The sequence below is a fragment of the Phragmites australis genome, chromosome 5 (assembly GCF_958298935.1).
Source record: "Phragmites australis chromosome 5, lpPhrAust1.1, whole genome shotgun sequence".
In the NCBI taxonomy this organism is placed as follows: domain Eukaryota; kingdom Viridiplantae; phylum Streptophyta; class Magnoliopsida; order Poales; family Poaceae; genus Phragmites; species Phragmites australis.
In genome coordinates, this window is record NC_084925.1 from 34507554 (window position 1) to 34522800 (window position 15247).

At 44.7% G+C, this 15247-nt stretch overlaps 1 protein-coding gene across 1 annotated transcript; it reads left to right on the top strand.

Annotated features, from left to right (window-relative positions):
- The first annotated feature begins 9993 nt into the window (after positions 1 to 9993).
- LOC133919378 (uncharacterized) lies at positions 9994 to 11435 on the top strand. Its single transcript, XM_062363753.1, has one exon. The coding sequence runs from the start codon at positions 10283 to 10285 to the stop codon at positions 11186 to 11188; it is 906 nt and encodes a 301-aa protein (XP_062219737.1). The 5' UTR covers positions 9994 to 10282; the 3' UTR covers positions 11189 to 11435.
- Positions 11436 to 15247: the final 3812 nt, after the last annotated feature.

Below are 15247 nucleotides of genomic sequence, written 5' to 3' on the forward strand. Positions count from 1 at the left end.
GTCTCTGTCTTCCTTTTTCCAATCTGAATTTCAAGTATGTTTTGAGAATAATTTGACTACGAAGAACTGAAATTAATCTTACAGATTGCAAGAATCTGCCACGACCTTTTTCATCTTCTGCAGCTGCCAACGATCACTCAAAATGCCATGTACAAGGGCGTGCAGGCGCTGCTAATCTGACATGACGTTTTTCATTGACTCATCCTCTATCTCTCGTGTAGACGAAACTAGCAAGTGGCTCACGCTATTAGCGTCGTAGCAATATTTTGTAAGATAATTTTTAATTAAAAATTAGTCTTTTTAGTTTTTTACATGGTTAGTACCATTTAGTTACAAAACGTATAAAAATAAAAAAAATAAAAACTAAATTAGTGAAAAAGAAAATTATTTATGCTCTAAACTTATACCAAATTATATACACGTATTGGTTCAATTCGTATATGTTTTGATTAACTGTAAAAATCATGTGTCAGGTGTAGGTAGTCAAACAGAAATCAGAATAGATTTATCTTACACGTGTGCTGTTCCTTACCTGCTGTCTGCTTGATGTGACGACATTGAGGTACATTGTACTTCTTAATCTATTATCTTAGTCAGGATTATTGAATTTTTTCATTATTTTTTATTATGAATTTTAGCTAATAATTAATTATATTTTACATGGATTCTTCATTTAGGTACTTGATTTTTTATAATAATTTGAGTTTTTTATAAGACTATATTTGTATGAATCCTTATTTTTACTATTTAACCCCAATTTTAATTATTATTAATTTTATTTTATTTGGACTTTTTATTTAGATATTTTGCTTACCAAACTGTATAGAAATCGAATTGCTAATTTTCCATATTTTTTAATTCCAAATTTAGGTATTTATTAATCGTATTTTATATATATTCTTTGGTTTAATCTAGACTGTTAGATACTCATAACAATGAGTGGAATAGATTTTTTTTCTGATTAATGTGTTGATTTCGTGACCATGAGAGCGAACGTGGTGGCTTATTTTTTTTTCTCAAATAATAATATAACTAATAAGGTGGCTCACGCTAATAACATGACTAGTCTCATCGTAATATTTTATTAAAAATTAATCTCTTTTGTTTTTTATGAGGTTAGTGTCATTTAGTTACAAAACATATAAAATTAGAGGAAGAAATAAAAATTATATTAATGGAAAAAATTATTTATACTTCAAATTTGTACCCGAATCATGTACATATATTGGTTTAATTCGTATATGTTTTGGCACTCTGTCAAAATCGTGCGTCAAGTGTACGTATTCCAACCAAAATCAGAATAGGTTTGTCTTACCTGTGATTTATGCCTTGTCTGCTACCTGCTTGATGTGATAAACTTGAGCTGCATGATGCTTCTTAATCCATTATCTTAATTAGTATTTTTAAAAAAATTCATTATTTTTTATTTTGAATTTTAGCTAATGATTAATTGTATTTTATATGGACTCTTTATTTAGGTTTTTTTTATAATAATTTGATTTTTTTATAAGACTATTTGATATGGATCATTTTTTCTTTTCTAACCCTAATTTTAATTTTAATTTATTTTATTTTATTTAGACTCTTTATTTAGATATTTTGCTACCTAAACCATATGAAAATCTATGTGCTAATTTTTCATAATTTTTATTTCCAAATATAGGTGTTTATTAATCGTATTTGATATTTACTCTTTTGTTTCCGACTTTAGCTATTTATTAATTGTATTTGATTTGGGTTTTTAGTTTAATCTAGACCGTTAAATATTTATAATAACGAGGAGTCTGTATTTTTCCTTTTTTCCGATTAACATGTAAATTCGTAACTTTGAGAGTAAAATTTGTAGCTCATTTTTCACACAAATAATAATATAATAGATAGATTACGAACCTAAACTCTTTTCCTTTTAAAAAAGGACATGGTATTTTTCAGGTGAAGGTTTTTTCAACTTTTTACCGTCAACGGACGTGGTCCGTCATCCAATCTGTTCCGATGGATCTTGTGCTTTCTTCTTCCATGACCCAAGGCACAAGCTCTCTATATTTTCTACCATGTTGGCACACACTCCCTGGCCTAGCATGTCTCCTCTCCATCTCCGACAGCATCCTTGCTGCTAGATTTGCGCTTGCCGTGGAAGCTGTCACTACCAATAGGTCAGTCTGCTGAACTATGGTGTGATCACCAATACCATTATCTTGGCTTGTTTGAGATTCGAGTCGAGCTTGAGCATGGCCCAAAGCTCGCGAGCCTAAACAAACCGAGAGCCTTTGGTACTATTTAATAATTTAACAATTTATATATTTTATTACAAATAGAGAAGAAAATTTATAAATTTTGGCTATTAACGAGCTTATTAGACTCGAGCTCGGCTGAGCTCGAGCTTATCTCTAGATTCAATCTGTAACTCAGACTTGCTCAAGTTTAGCTCAAGTTCCTATCTAGCTTAAGTTTGATATACCAGACTCACTCGGGCTCGACTAGTTGACAACCATTCTTGTTAAGCTTTGTGGGTAGAGAATCCGAAGCTAACTTCCATGCAGAAATCCGTAGCTTCTGAGGAACTTGCTAAATATTATTTCGCAGGTTCCTGCTACCATCCGGCTTAGAACTCATCTCGCCGGTGGAAAGTTCAGATATATGTTCCTGCATAACCAACTTGTACGCACTGCACACAGTGAAGATGCCATTCTTTTCCTGAAACCATGCCAAGAAATTAGATTCCAGTTTTGGTGAAGTACGGATCCACAGGATAGCTTCCACATCCGGAGGATGGAAAATCTCCTCAATGATGCTGACATTCCATTCACCATGCGCGTCTAGCAGATCAGAAACCCATTGCAGCGTACAGCGGCTACGCTGCCCAATTACGAGTTTGCCAGTGCTCACTTCATACGAGTGTATAACGTTCTCGATTCGATTAGCTTGAGGGCCATCTGCCTTGAAGAATAGGAGGTTATCATGAGCGAAAAGGAGGTATGAAACTGTAACATCCTTGTTTTTCAGCCAAAGTTTGAGTCAAAATTTAATTTCAAAATCCAAAATCAATTCCAAAACCTTTCTCTTTTTCTCCTCTTTATGGGCTCAATTCCGGCCGGTTCATCTCTTTCTCTCCTTCTATATCTTCCTTTTCCATCTTGTGGCCCAGCCCGACCTGCTTCCCTTCTCCCTCTCCCTCTTTTCCTCCGGCCAGCCCAGCCCGCCCCTCTTCTTTCTCTCTCTCGAGCATCATCTCGGCCCAGCTGACCGCCTCCTTCTTCCTCCTCCCAGCGCACGTGCTCACACCTGAGCTCACCGGCTGCTGGACCCCATGTGCCTGAGCCAACCACCATCACCGCCACTTGAGTCGTCGTTCACACCACCACTCCTCTACCACTGACACCGTGCACGGCGACCACGCCCGAGAGCACCGCCGATCGAGCACACGCGAAGTAAGTGCATTGCCACCTCGACTGCCGAGCCCGACCTTTCTCTCCCCGCGCCACGCGAAGTCCAAGCCGCTACACCACCGGCCTTGTGTCATCATTGACAAGAGCACACGCCGTCGAATATCTAACTATGAGGTATATATATATATATATATATATATAAAAGGAGTACATTGTATATGGACATGGTATGCTTTGCGCATATTTGATAACTTCAGATATTGTGGAACCGAATCTGTTGTACCTGATATACCCGAAAATCTAGGAGATTCGAATGTCTCTATTGGTTAACCAACTCGAGAACGACTAGTATCTAAGTCGGATTCATCTATTTTATCTTCATAGGCAAGATGAAGAACTCCTTATTAACTACGGCTAGATAAGAGGTGGCATATCAGCCCTATATAAAGCGGGAACCCAGACCCCCGGAGAACAACCACAACTAGAACAAAGGAGGGCAACAGATAAGGACAACAGAGAAAACCCACGCATCTGCAACTAGACGCAAGCACCAGACCAAAGGAGATTCTCGATGACATTATCCTTAGTTTAGTTTAGATCTGATCTACTTCTTGCAATAGGTTTAGACACATTGCTCATACTCGAGAGAATACATAAACGTCATCATCCATACAGGACGTAGAGTACTACTCAAACCGGGGCCCAAACCTATTTACATTACGTGTCTCGCTTCGTGTTCAATCTCTGATCTCGAAGGTACCCTAGTCAATTACAAACACATTGTCAGGAACTAATCTTCGACAGTTGGCATGCTAGGTAGGGACCTTCTTCTGCTTTTTATGATTGATCATGTCTCGAGTTCACATCTGCACTGGTTTCTCTGATGACAGTTTCTACGACCACTTCGAGTCAGAGGAAGCCATCTACTCATCGCCTCCTGCCGGATCTATGATCCTCTTCGGAGCTATGGTTTTACATTGGGACAATCAAGGTAGACTGGTCTACACTTATATTCTTGAGTCCAGCCCATTGGAAGCATACTGTGAGGTGGGAGATCTCGACTTGGATCCCAAAGAGCCTAACATTCTCTAGTGCATAGACACTAATAGCTAGGGTGAGGATCAGGAAAGTGGCAACAATGACTTGGTCGGTAGCCAGAGTAGCCGAAGACATCGATTCGTATTCATGGCTTAAGGAGTCAATGCCCCACTCAATGACCCGATGGCAATAGATCAAGACGCCACAGGGAACAATGGTGCCATGATTCTCGCGGATAAAGCAGCCGCAACAGCCACCCACGGTACTGGCGTCGTCGGAGATATACCGCCAGGAACGTTTGTGGTTGGTTCTCAGCTAGTTCCTAATACTATTGATCATTAATGAACTTCATGAGGTCAGGTGCTGAGAGGAACCGTCAAAATAATATTCTAGTTAATCACCAAGTCGATCATTTACATAATCACGACTTCAACGATTAACGAGAATATCATCCCGGTAGTCCCGACACGTATTTTGTGCCCAAGATCGGAACACATGCCTTTCCAACATAACTAATCACAACCAAGTTTAATAAAGAGCTAGTAATTAATATTTATATTACAAGTCTTTAGCCATGCAACCATTTACACCAATTTACAATCAACATCTACGCAGCGGAAACATAAACCTATACAACAAAAGAGAGTGGAGCCACATGCCCTTGGGCTACACCCCAAAAGCACGACCTCCGAGAGTAGGATGAACTACTTTTATCTGTCACTCTGATTGGCAGGCACGAAGTAGCCAAACACTAGCTCTTCCTCACCAGCAACACCTCAAAACGCAGGCATAAGTGCGAAGGTACTCGCAAAACTTAAACCATAAAAACCACTTATACATAGCTCGACTTCAAGGATTATGCTTTGAACCATTAGCAAGGAAAAGCTACATGATGAAATTAAACATAAGCGGTAAGTAACCTAGACACATATATATGATCAACTAACTTAACCAACAACAACATAATTCTACCTGACCATAACCAACTGAACATAAATTACTGGAACCATTGAACATATATGAAACAAAGACCAACTCAACCACCTCCCACATATCTAATCATCAACCACAAGTGAAAACTCTACGACCAATGCAGATGGATAGAAGCATGCTCATGATCGAGAGCTCGGCATTTTGAAATGTTTTTACACCCTATAGGGGATATTCCTAGACCCACACGACTTGAGGATTATACGGCTTACATGATCACACAGGTCCATACAAGGGATACTCATATCAACCTTTCTCAATAAGCTCCAACCATTTGGATCATGTATCGCTCGACGCGGAGGTACTAGAACTACTCCCAGAGCAAACTAGCACCACTTACAAGCCCGCTCACTCACACAGTCAATGTTCACGCCTAAATGATCATAACTACAGAGATATTCTGCTCGCCTTACAATTAGATCGGTATGTGGTGAGTAAGGTAAGTGCTAAAGCCGACTACACCGATGATCGATGTTTAAATGATGCAAGCGGTCTACGGTATCAGGGTTTCTCTCCCGGCCTATCCCGAGGACTTTCCTCCGGAGCAGATAACACCCCTAGCACCGCCCACATCTCGTCTCATTTTCACCACTCATCCAACCATCATCAACCCATATCCAACATTGTGATCATTATGAAAGTAAATATCGCCTATGCTTGTGAATGATGAAACAATTCATTGCTTGACTTCTACCGAATGACCTATACATTGCTAAACATTTTGATTTGGCTTGTAACCTAGACATCAGCAACAAACTCAAGGCGACAAGGAAAGGATGAACAACAAATCAAGGTAGAAGTAATGCATTGAACATAGGGATCTACCCATTTGTACCTGATCTCGACTCGACACATGCAAACATACATAAGCATAGTTCATCAATTTTAAACTTAATTCAATTGAACAAATGTGCAATATGCTTAGTTGCTTGCCTTACTGCACTTGGATTTACCTGACACTTCCCACACAGAATTCACAGAAAGGCGGCAGCTCGTTGCCACCTTTGCTCACACCCATGTCACGCTCTGGTTCTTCGTTCACTAAAAGAGAGAGCACGTGCAATGATGAGTATGAATGAAGTGCAAATATGTATGCTACAACACGTATATAAGGAAATGCTATAATATGTGCCATATATTGCATTAAAATATTTTTCCTAGATAGAACAAGTCTTATAAGATTAGCAAAATTGGTTTCACACATTTTGTACTCGCAAAGAATTAGTAGTGAATTAATGAAGCCTTAACCTAATTAATTTATCTCAAAAATTTAATTAATTATTTCATGGCTGGGGACATTTTTTAATAGGTAGATGAAACTAATAAAATTGGTTTCATAATTTGTGGAGCTACGGTGAATTTATTATGAATTTTACAAGTTTCAGTAAATAGTAAATTATACTGAAACGATACTGTCTGAGTTGACCGCGGTCAAACCGTCAATAGGGGCGGTTAGACCGTCGGCGTGTAGAGAGATTTGGGGTCTGATGGTCAGACCGGCCTGGGCGGCGGTCCGACTCCTGGAACGGCGGTCAGACCTCTATAAAACGCGGTTAGACCACTGTGCAAGGTCGGGGGAACTTGGTGAGCTCACCGGTAATGATTTTGGTGGCTTTTAGGTGAGGATTTTGGACCTAAAGTATCATCTTGAACTCCTCTACCGCGTAGGATAACATGCACATGTCAAAAACGATCGAAACTCGGTTATTGCTTCTAACGGCGGTGGAGGATATTATTGAGCTCGATGAGCTCAAATCTGATCGATCTAGCCATGTAGAAGGAATTGGAGGAGATTTAGGGTGCTTACTACGACCTAGCAACCTTGGATTTTGTAGTATTCGAGGAGGATTTCCATTTTTATGCAATATCTCACACGATTGTAGAATGGTCTGTGGAGTTAGAGAAGTGAAACAAATTGTTAAGCTGATTTCTTTTTGTCTATGATTGCCAAAGTATTTCTTCTACTGGTTATCTTTTTGATAACTTGTTCCCTAATGTGTTCAACTGGCAGGTCATGACCAAAGCATCTATTTAGTTTGACTACTAAAATGCATACGTTATATATGTTCATGCGTTCTATTCTTATCCTAAGCATATGTTAATATATTTTTGCACATACATACTACAATTCAATAATAAATGATGATGCAAAGTCTATAAAATTCATTTGGTATTATGTTTTTAAACCGTTGTAACACATGGCTACCACGGTGATCTCATCGGTGAACGCTGCTCGGTTCGCGCGCGTCAAACATAACTTAGTCAAATATGGACATGTATGCAGTTTGCTTTTCCAAGCACCCATACTGGGAACGGCCGATGATACTTTCACCTGTAGCAATCTGTATGAACAATTATCGTGAAATAGTGGGAGTGTCATATTGACGATGGTCAACTGTATGGCAAGATATCAACCGACGAATTGCCGTTCTGCCAAAAACTTCAATCGACAGATTACCTATGGTCTTACTGCAAAACAGAACCATGATAACATGGGCCTAAAGTATCTCTAGAATACCGCGGAAACACACAAGCCCACAAGTCGGTATAACCTGAGCTGGACCAACCAGCCAGAATACAAAGATGACTCGCTGCTGAAGAGAACATCAGAGCAATCCAATGCAAAATGCGCATCCGAATCTTTGATCCCAACATATACCCACTCAGACGCTATTAGTTTAGTTTTGCTCTTGACAAAGAATGAAGTTCTGGGCTTTCACCGGAAGGGGGAGAAGAACCGAACAGAACTGAAACGGTAGCTCGTCTCTGACAACGGTTCTGCCCCGGTTCTAGATACTGAAAAGAGCCGAGGCAAAATATCTTAGAACTGGTGAATCGTCTCTGAGATTGCGCTAGCAGTAGCAGTACCGGTAGCCAAGAAGCCAGGTCACCCTCGCCCCCCGGACGGCGGCGTCTACCGGCGCCGGCGGCCGCGCGCTGCAACTCTGCGGATCGCAGAAACAAATTCGGAGGCGGCTTCTTGCACGCATCAGACACACACGTGCGCGCGCGCGCGCCGTACAGTTAACCGCTGGTCCGCGTAGCGTGCCACATCGCAGGCTTCCCCGCCGCGAGCTGCTCATCTCTACCGGACAAAATACCAGACCTGCCTAGTTGGACCCGTCTCGGCCGTCGATCTCTCCTGGCGAATGCCCTGAGACTGTGAGCAGAGGAGCTAATGCTGGTAGCGTAAGAGAGGGTGCGTTTGTTCGCGATTCGTGAACCAGGTCAGGATGGTGGTTTCAATGAACTTTGCCGGAGACATACAGCTGATTCATAACTGTATCTGATCACACTATAGTTGGCTTTTTTTCACTACTGGCACACACGAGGAGGCATTGCACTGAAATGTTGTACATGTCAGTGCAGGGTTCTGAAATTCATCTGAGCACCGGGCGAACGAGGCTTTTCCTTTTAGATCTTGGCCTCATCCATACAGAGTAACTAGCTAAGTGCATGTGCTTTGCAATAAAACACAAACATTAGATATAGTAACATTAATCACAAAATCAAGACCGGAGATATGGATGAGTGATGCGAGTGCCACTGAATAAATAAATACTTCAAAAGCGACATCGTAATTTGATTTCGAATGAATCCAAAAAAGGAGAGGACATTATTTGCTAATTTCTATCATAATTTCTTTATTTATATTTATTAGTAAAACATGTCTCATATTCGTAGCCGGTAACGATATGGAGAGAATGAGGATGGATAGCAACACTTGCACAATATCTTCCCGCTAGACTGAATATCTCTAATATATAAAACATAAGTTAGTACCCGCATCATCTTTTCCTCTATTCTCACCCCATCTAATAAAAATCCTTAAAATTTAAATAATTTACCCACTATCTAAACAGTGCTTTCTTCCTCGAATTTTCCAGCCACACAATCTTAATCCAAGCGCTTACCTTATTTCTTTCTCTTCCACTCATTCCTCTTCTTTTCTTTCTCTGCAGACCTTCCTTCCCCGTTGCTACTCATATCTCGATGCTTTTTCACCGTGCCCTTGCCCCCACTCCGCTCTTCTACCTTGTCTCCGGTGGCTCTCACTATCGAATCCGTCACTGCCTCCTGACGCCTCATTAACCCGTCTCTAATGGGCCGTCGCTTAGGTTTCTCCATCACCCTCTTGTCACTCGCAGTTCTGGCAACAGCACCATTACCTAAACCCCAACTGTTAAAGGACCGGGATCCTTTGACTTCACGTCACCGTCACTGACGTATAAGACCGGACCCACACGTCAGTGACAACGTCACCAACATTATAACATAAGGGGTTCCCGATTCACCATCGAACCCTTCCCCCTCAAACCATAACCCTAACCGCACCAGAACCTCACCTGTGAGGCTGTGATGAAGAAAAGCCTACGTCAGTACAGATCTTGTCATGGATCGAATGAAGACAGCGCCTGGAATGCTCTAGCTGTATTTAGCATTTCCAGAAGAAAAAAAATCCATCACATCCAACCAAATTCGCCGAACCTGCAGACGAAAACAAAACAGGAAGTCCAGAAAACCCTCTACCCAACCGGACCAGAACTATCTCACTCCGGTTTCATGTGGGCCAAATTCTTTCTTGCGGAGCAGGGCAAAATCCCAGAGAGCACGCAGAACAATCCCCAAAAGATCCAAACCCAGCTCCTTCCGTCTCGACTCCTCCGTCTTCCGCTCTTGGGTCTCGGCTCACCTCACGCTATCCATCCGTTTCACACTCGCTCCTTCCTGGCTCCCTCCCTCCCTCTTGTTATTACTCCCTTCCTTTCCCATCCCCAATCCACGCGCCGCCGGCCACCGCTTCGCCGCCTCAGATCCCACGCCCCACCCCGCTCGGTCCCTTACACGAGCGCGACGCGGCCGCGGCCATGACGCCCTCCTCCGCTCTCGCTCTCGCCCACCTAGCAGCCGCCTCCGTGCTCCCCGCCTCCTCGTCCAGGCCCAGGCCCGGGCCCAATTCCGTGGGCCTGAGCCCCGGCCCACGCCGGCTCTCGGTGGCGGCGCCCCCGCGGGCGTTTTTCTCCTCCTCGCCGTACCAGCCGCCGCCCCCCCAACCAGCGGGGCTCTCGCCTCACCGCGAGTACGGGCTGGTCCCCATGGTCATCGAGACCACCTCCCGCGGGGAGCGCGCCTACGATATCTTCTCGCGCCTGCTCAAGGAGCGCATCGTCTGCATCCACGGGCCCATCGCCGACGACACCGCCTCGCTCGTCGTCGCGCAGCTGCTCTTCCTCGAGTCCGAGAACCCGCTCAAGCCCGTCCACCTCTACATCAACTCCCCTGGCGGCGTCGTCACGGCGGGGCTCGCCATCTACGACACCATGCAGTACATCCGCTGCCCCGTCACCACGCTCTGCATCGGCCAGGCCGCGTCCATGGGCTCGCTCCTGCTCGCCGCGGGGGCGCCCGGGGAGAGGCGGGCGCTGCCCAACGCCAGGGTCATGATCCACCAGCCCTCGGGGGGCGCGCAGGGACAAGCCACCGACATCGCCATCCAGGCCAAGGAGATCCTCAAGACGCGCGACCGGCTCAACAAGATCTATCAAAAGCACACGCGCCAACCTATTGCCAAGATCGAGCAGTGCATGGAGAGGGACCTCTTCATGGACCCAGAGGAGGCGCACGAGTGGGGGCTCATCGACGAGGTCATCGAGAACCGACCCGCCTCGCTCATGCCTGATAGCCTAGGTGGCGGAGTCGATCTGCCCAACCTCGGCGGCGGCGGCGGCGGCGGCGGGCGGGGAAGGGATGTCGAGGAGCCCTCTGCGGTATGAGGATCTGCCACATAGGTGAAATCATTTTCCTGTCCGGTGGCTGTGTTGTTTGTTGTTAGTTCTAAGTTTAATTCTTACTACACAAGGTTAACCTTATTGTTGTGATTGCCGAGGCGTCCTGAATTGAGCTATTGGTGATAATTATTGCAACTATAAGGAAGTTTCATTCCTGTGATACCGATAAATTGACAGTATTGTGTATGTATTATATAAGTATCAATTTCATGCTGGAGCATTGAAAATGTCATCTTTTTATTGTTTTTTTTCTCCCAGTAGATGTTCCTGTTTTTTTGTTTCTATCAGTGACCACCTAAGGAGTAGCTTTTATTTATTAAGATGTTCATGTTATACAAAAACTATTTAGTATGATGTTCTCTTATAGTCTCATGTGTGTCAGTTTTCTTCCTGTATGGCTGTGTGCTCGTTGCTTAGGCCTGATTTTGCATTTGCTGACCAGCGTATTCATTTAAGTGTGAAATATGAACGAACAATGTGTAATGTTCTGATTTGCTATAATAATGCCTTTCTAGTTTTTAGACCCACCTAAGGGGCCTCGGTGTATTTGTACTTTCTGCACAATTGATTGCTTACTTAGTTTTTATATACAACTGGGAGGGTTAGTTAAATTGCAAGACAACGTTTAACATGTCTAAAGATGCCATTATTTGGTTGGTCACTAAGAAGACGGACGGTGTTGTTACTATAGGGATCATAGTAGTACCCTGTTACCACTTCACATGTAATGAGGTGAAATGACTAAATATAGAATTGTAATATAAAATTTTAGAGTAGACTGATAATTTCTTATATCTCTTCTCTCTATAAATAAGCTCTCGCGAGGCAGGCATAGGGGACTCCATTTTTTTCCTTGGCTTTCATTTTCCAGGCAGCTCTCTCCCTCTACATCAAGTAGGATTCACATCTCCCTCTAGCATGATTCTCATGAGAAGGGTTCTCGTCGTATTCTGTCTGGGGCATATTTTCATGCCCCAACAAATGGCACTATCTATGGGGATGCACGCAACAAAAAGCTTCTTTTGAGAAGAGGGGAGCCTAAGGAGTAACGGGAAGTAACCCTTTCTATGCATATTTTTTGCTCTTCGCGCATTTCTTGGCATGCCTTCGCCCTTGCTTTTTTCCTTTCATGTGTAGGAAGGGCTCAACGGGTGGTAGCTCATAGTGCTTGCGTGACCTGCTAGGAGAAGTGAGTAGTTTTGAGCCTTGGCATGGCGAAGCTCAAAAGATAGCACCCACCTTTGGGGTGCTCGGCACGTCGCCATGCGCGACCTGCCTCGTGAACACGTCGCCATGCGCGACCGGCCTTGTGAACACGTGGCCCACCTTCGCACGTCCTAGTAGAGAAGCCTAGGCTTAGGTGAGTACGTCGAGAACCTCCGCGTGATGCATGCGAAGTCGCAGGGCAACCATCGCATAGGAATGTACTTCATGGCTGGTGAATAGCTATGCGTTCATATGCAACTTCGAGCCGCTTGGATGTTATCGATTAGTGAACAGCACAAGTTTGCAGGAGACACAAGCCATGGTATGGTCAGCTAGGCCTGCCATGGCATGAGTTAGTTGCATGCGGACATCTTTGCCAGCAGCACATGGGCATGCCCACATTCATTGTTTGGTGTTGAGTCTGTTGCACATTCATTTTTAATAGTCACTCACATGAGGACTCTGAGCAAAGGCGTGAAACAAGTCAAGCTGACAAGACGTCTGGCTGGCTTTTAGCCGTAGCACTCGTCGCTTCATACATGTCGCTTGAGGGCATGAGGGCGTAGCATTAGCTACCAGCTAGTTTTATTTTTTAATAGGTAGGACTAAACTTCTGGGGACCCGTGAGCTATGGGCACGGTCAAAAAAGTTTGTCGCGTTTATGGCAACATGCGCACTGTAGGTATTTATCTCTGTACCGGTAGACCGGTCGTGCAGCATGGCTATGGTACAAGCTAGTATTGTTGGTGTATTATTACTAGCACCTACTTGTTACCACACTAACTATGCAGGGAGTATCCACCTTCGCACAGGAGGTGCTCGAAATGGAATCATAGAGCTCACCACACCTCTATAGGCTGTCGCGTCGAGGCTGCCTCCGAATGGGGCCTCTAAACGAGGCTCCGAACAGGCCTATGAACGGAGCCTCCGAACAGGCCTCTGAACGTGGCTCTGAACAGGCCTTCGAATGGGGCTCTGAACGGGCCTCTGAATGGGCTGTCGAATGGGGCTCTGAACGGGCCTCGTACTGGGGCCTTCGAACAGGGCCTCCAGACAACAAGTCCTTCGAATGGGGCTTCAAATGGCCCCCTTAACAGGCCTCTGAACCGGCCTCCGAACGAGGCTCCGAACATGACCCCGAACGGAGCCTCCAAATAGGGTTGTCGTGCGAGCCTCCGAACGGGCCTCCAAATGGGGCTCCGAACGGGCCTCTGAACATGACCCCGAACGGAGCCTCCAAATCGGACTGTCGTGCGAGCCTTCGAACGAGCCTCCAAATGGGCTCCGAACAACCTGCTAAATAGCAAGGCCTCTGAACCAGGTACCCCCACCATCCTATTTAAACTCACAAAAAATTGGTATGTGGTAGATGAGGCTTGAGCTCCATACCTGCAGCACAACAGGTCACAACAAGGATGCTTATGAACAATTCGGTCGCCTCTTAATTATGATTGCTGCATACTGAAACTCTAAAAAACATGGACATTCGAAGCTGCATATTACAATCTATATTATCGTGACGTATTGTAGCCCATAGTTCACATGTGAACATGCATATCCCCGAAGGAGGCTTTACCACACATGCACATGATAACAGAGTGTCAGATCCACCATCTCGCGTGCATGAAATTGGCACATTAGCTTGTCAGCTTGATTCGTACCTTGTAGGCTAAAAGCCTCGGTCACGTGACGCACTACCTCGATGGTCCTGTGCCTCGGCGAAAGGCCACAATGATGGTATAAATAAGCTCATTACAGTGGCATTAGCTCCGCACCTCATAGGCTAAAAGTCTTGGTCGCGTGATGCACTGCCTTGACGGCCCTGTGTCTCAGCGAAACCTCACAACGATGGCATAAATAAGCCTATCACAGTGGCACTAGCTCCGCACCTTGTAGGCTAATCCTTTGTCGCGTGACGCATTGCCTCGACAGTCTCATGTCTCGGCAAAATCCCATAACAATGGCATAAATAAGCCCATCATAGTGACAGTAGTTCCGCACCTCATAGGCTAAAAGCCTTGATCGCGTGACGCACTACCTCGACAACCCCATGCCTCGGCAAAAGCCCTCAACGAGGGCATAAATAAGTCTATCATAGTGATACTAGCTTTGCACCTCGAAAGCCACAAGCCTTAGTCGCGTCGAGCAGATACCCCTCCATCGCCTTGAAGACACAGCCTCAATCGCGTTGAGCAGGTACCCCTCCGTCACCTCGAGGGCCACATGCCTCGGTCGCATCGAGCATGTACCCCTCTGCCGCCTCGAGGGCCATAGGCCTTGTCGCATCTAGCAAGTGGTAACCCTCCTCGCTCAAACCTGCAATAGCGTCACAAATTGGCCATCACCACAGCACTGTTCAGCCTCTGAAGTATCAGGACCTCGATCATAAAATATATATGGTATAAAGGCTCCACGCCCAGCAAGAGACCACACCTGCACATAAGATGCGACACACGCCCTCTGCTCGCTCACAATCAATAGACGCGAGGGGGTTGGCGAATGACGCTCCGCGCAATACACACTTGCTCGCAACCATTGCTTGCTCACGACCAATAGACATGAGGGGAGCCAAGGGTCAGGAAGCCCATGATGGTGGGCATCGCGCAACGCTGAATCAGGTTGCGTGCTAAGCTAGCCCATAATAGGTCACCACCTTTAGTCCTTATAAGAGTTAAAAAGGCTTGGCCGATCCTCACGAGCTGTAGGATTTTACTGACTCTTGGCTCCCCTCGCGTCTATTGGTCGTGACAAATACAGGAATAGTGCAAGGGTCAAGATCTCACGAAACTTAAGTGGGACTCAGAATATGTTGGCTTCGGGGGTGTGCCGTAATCATGA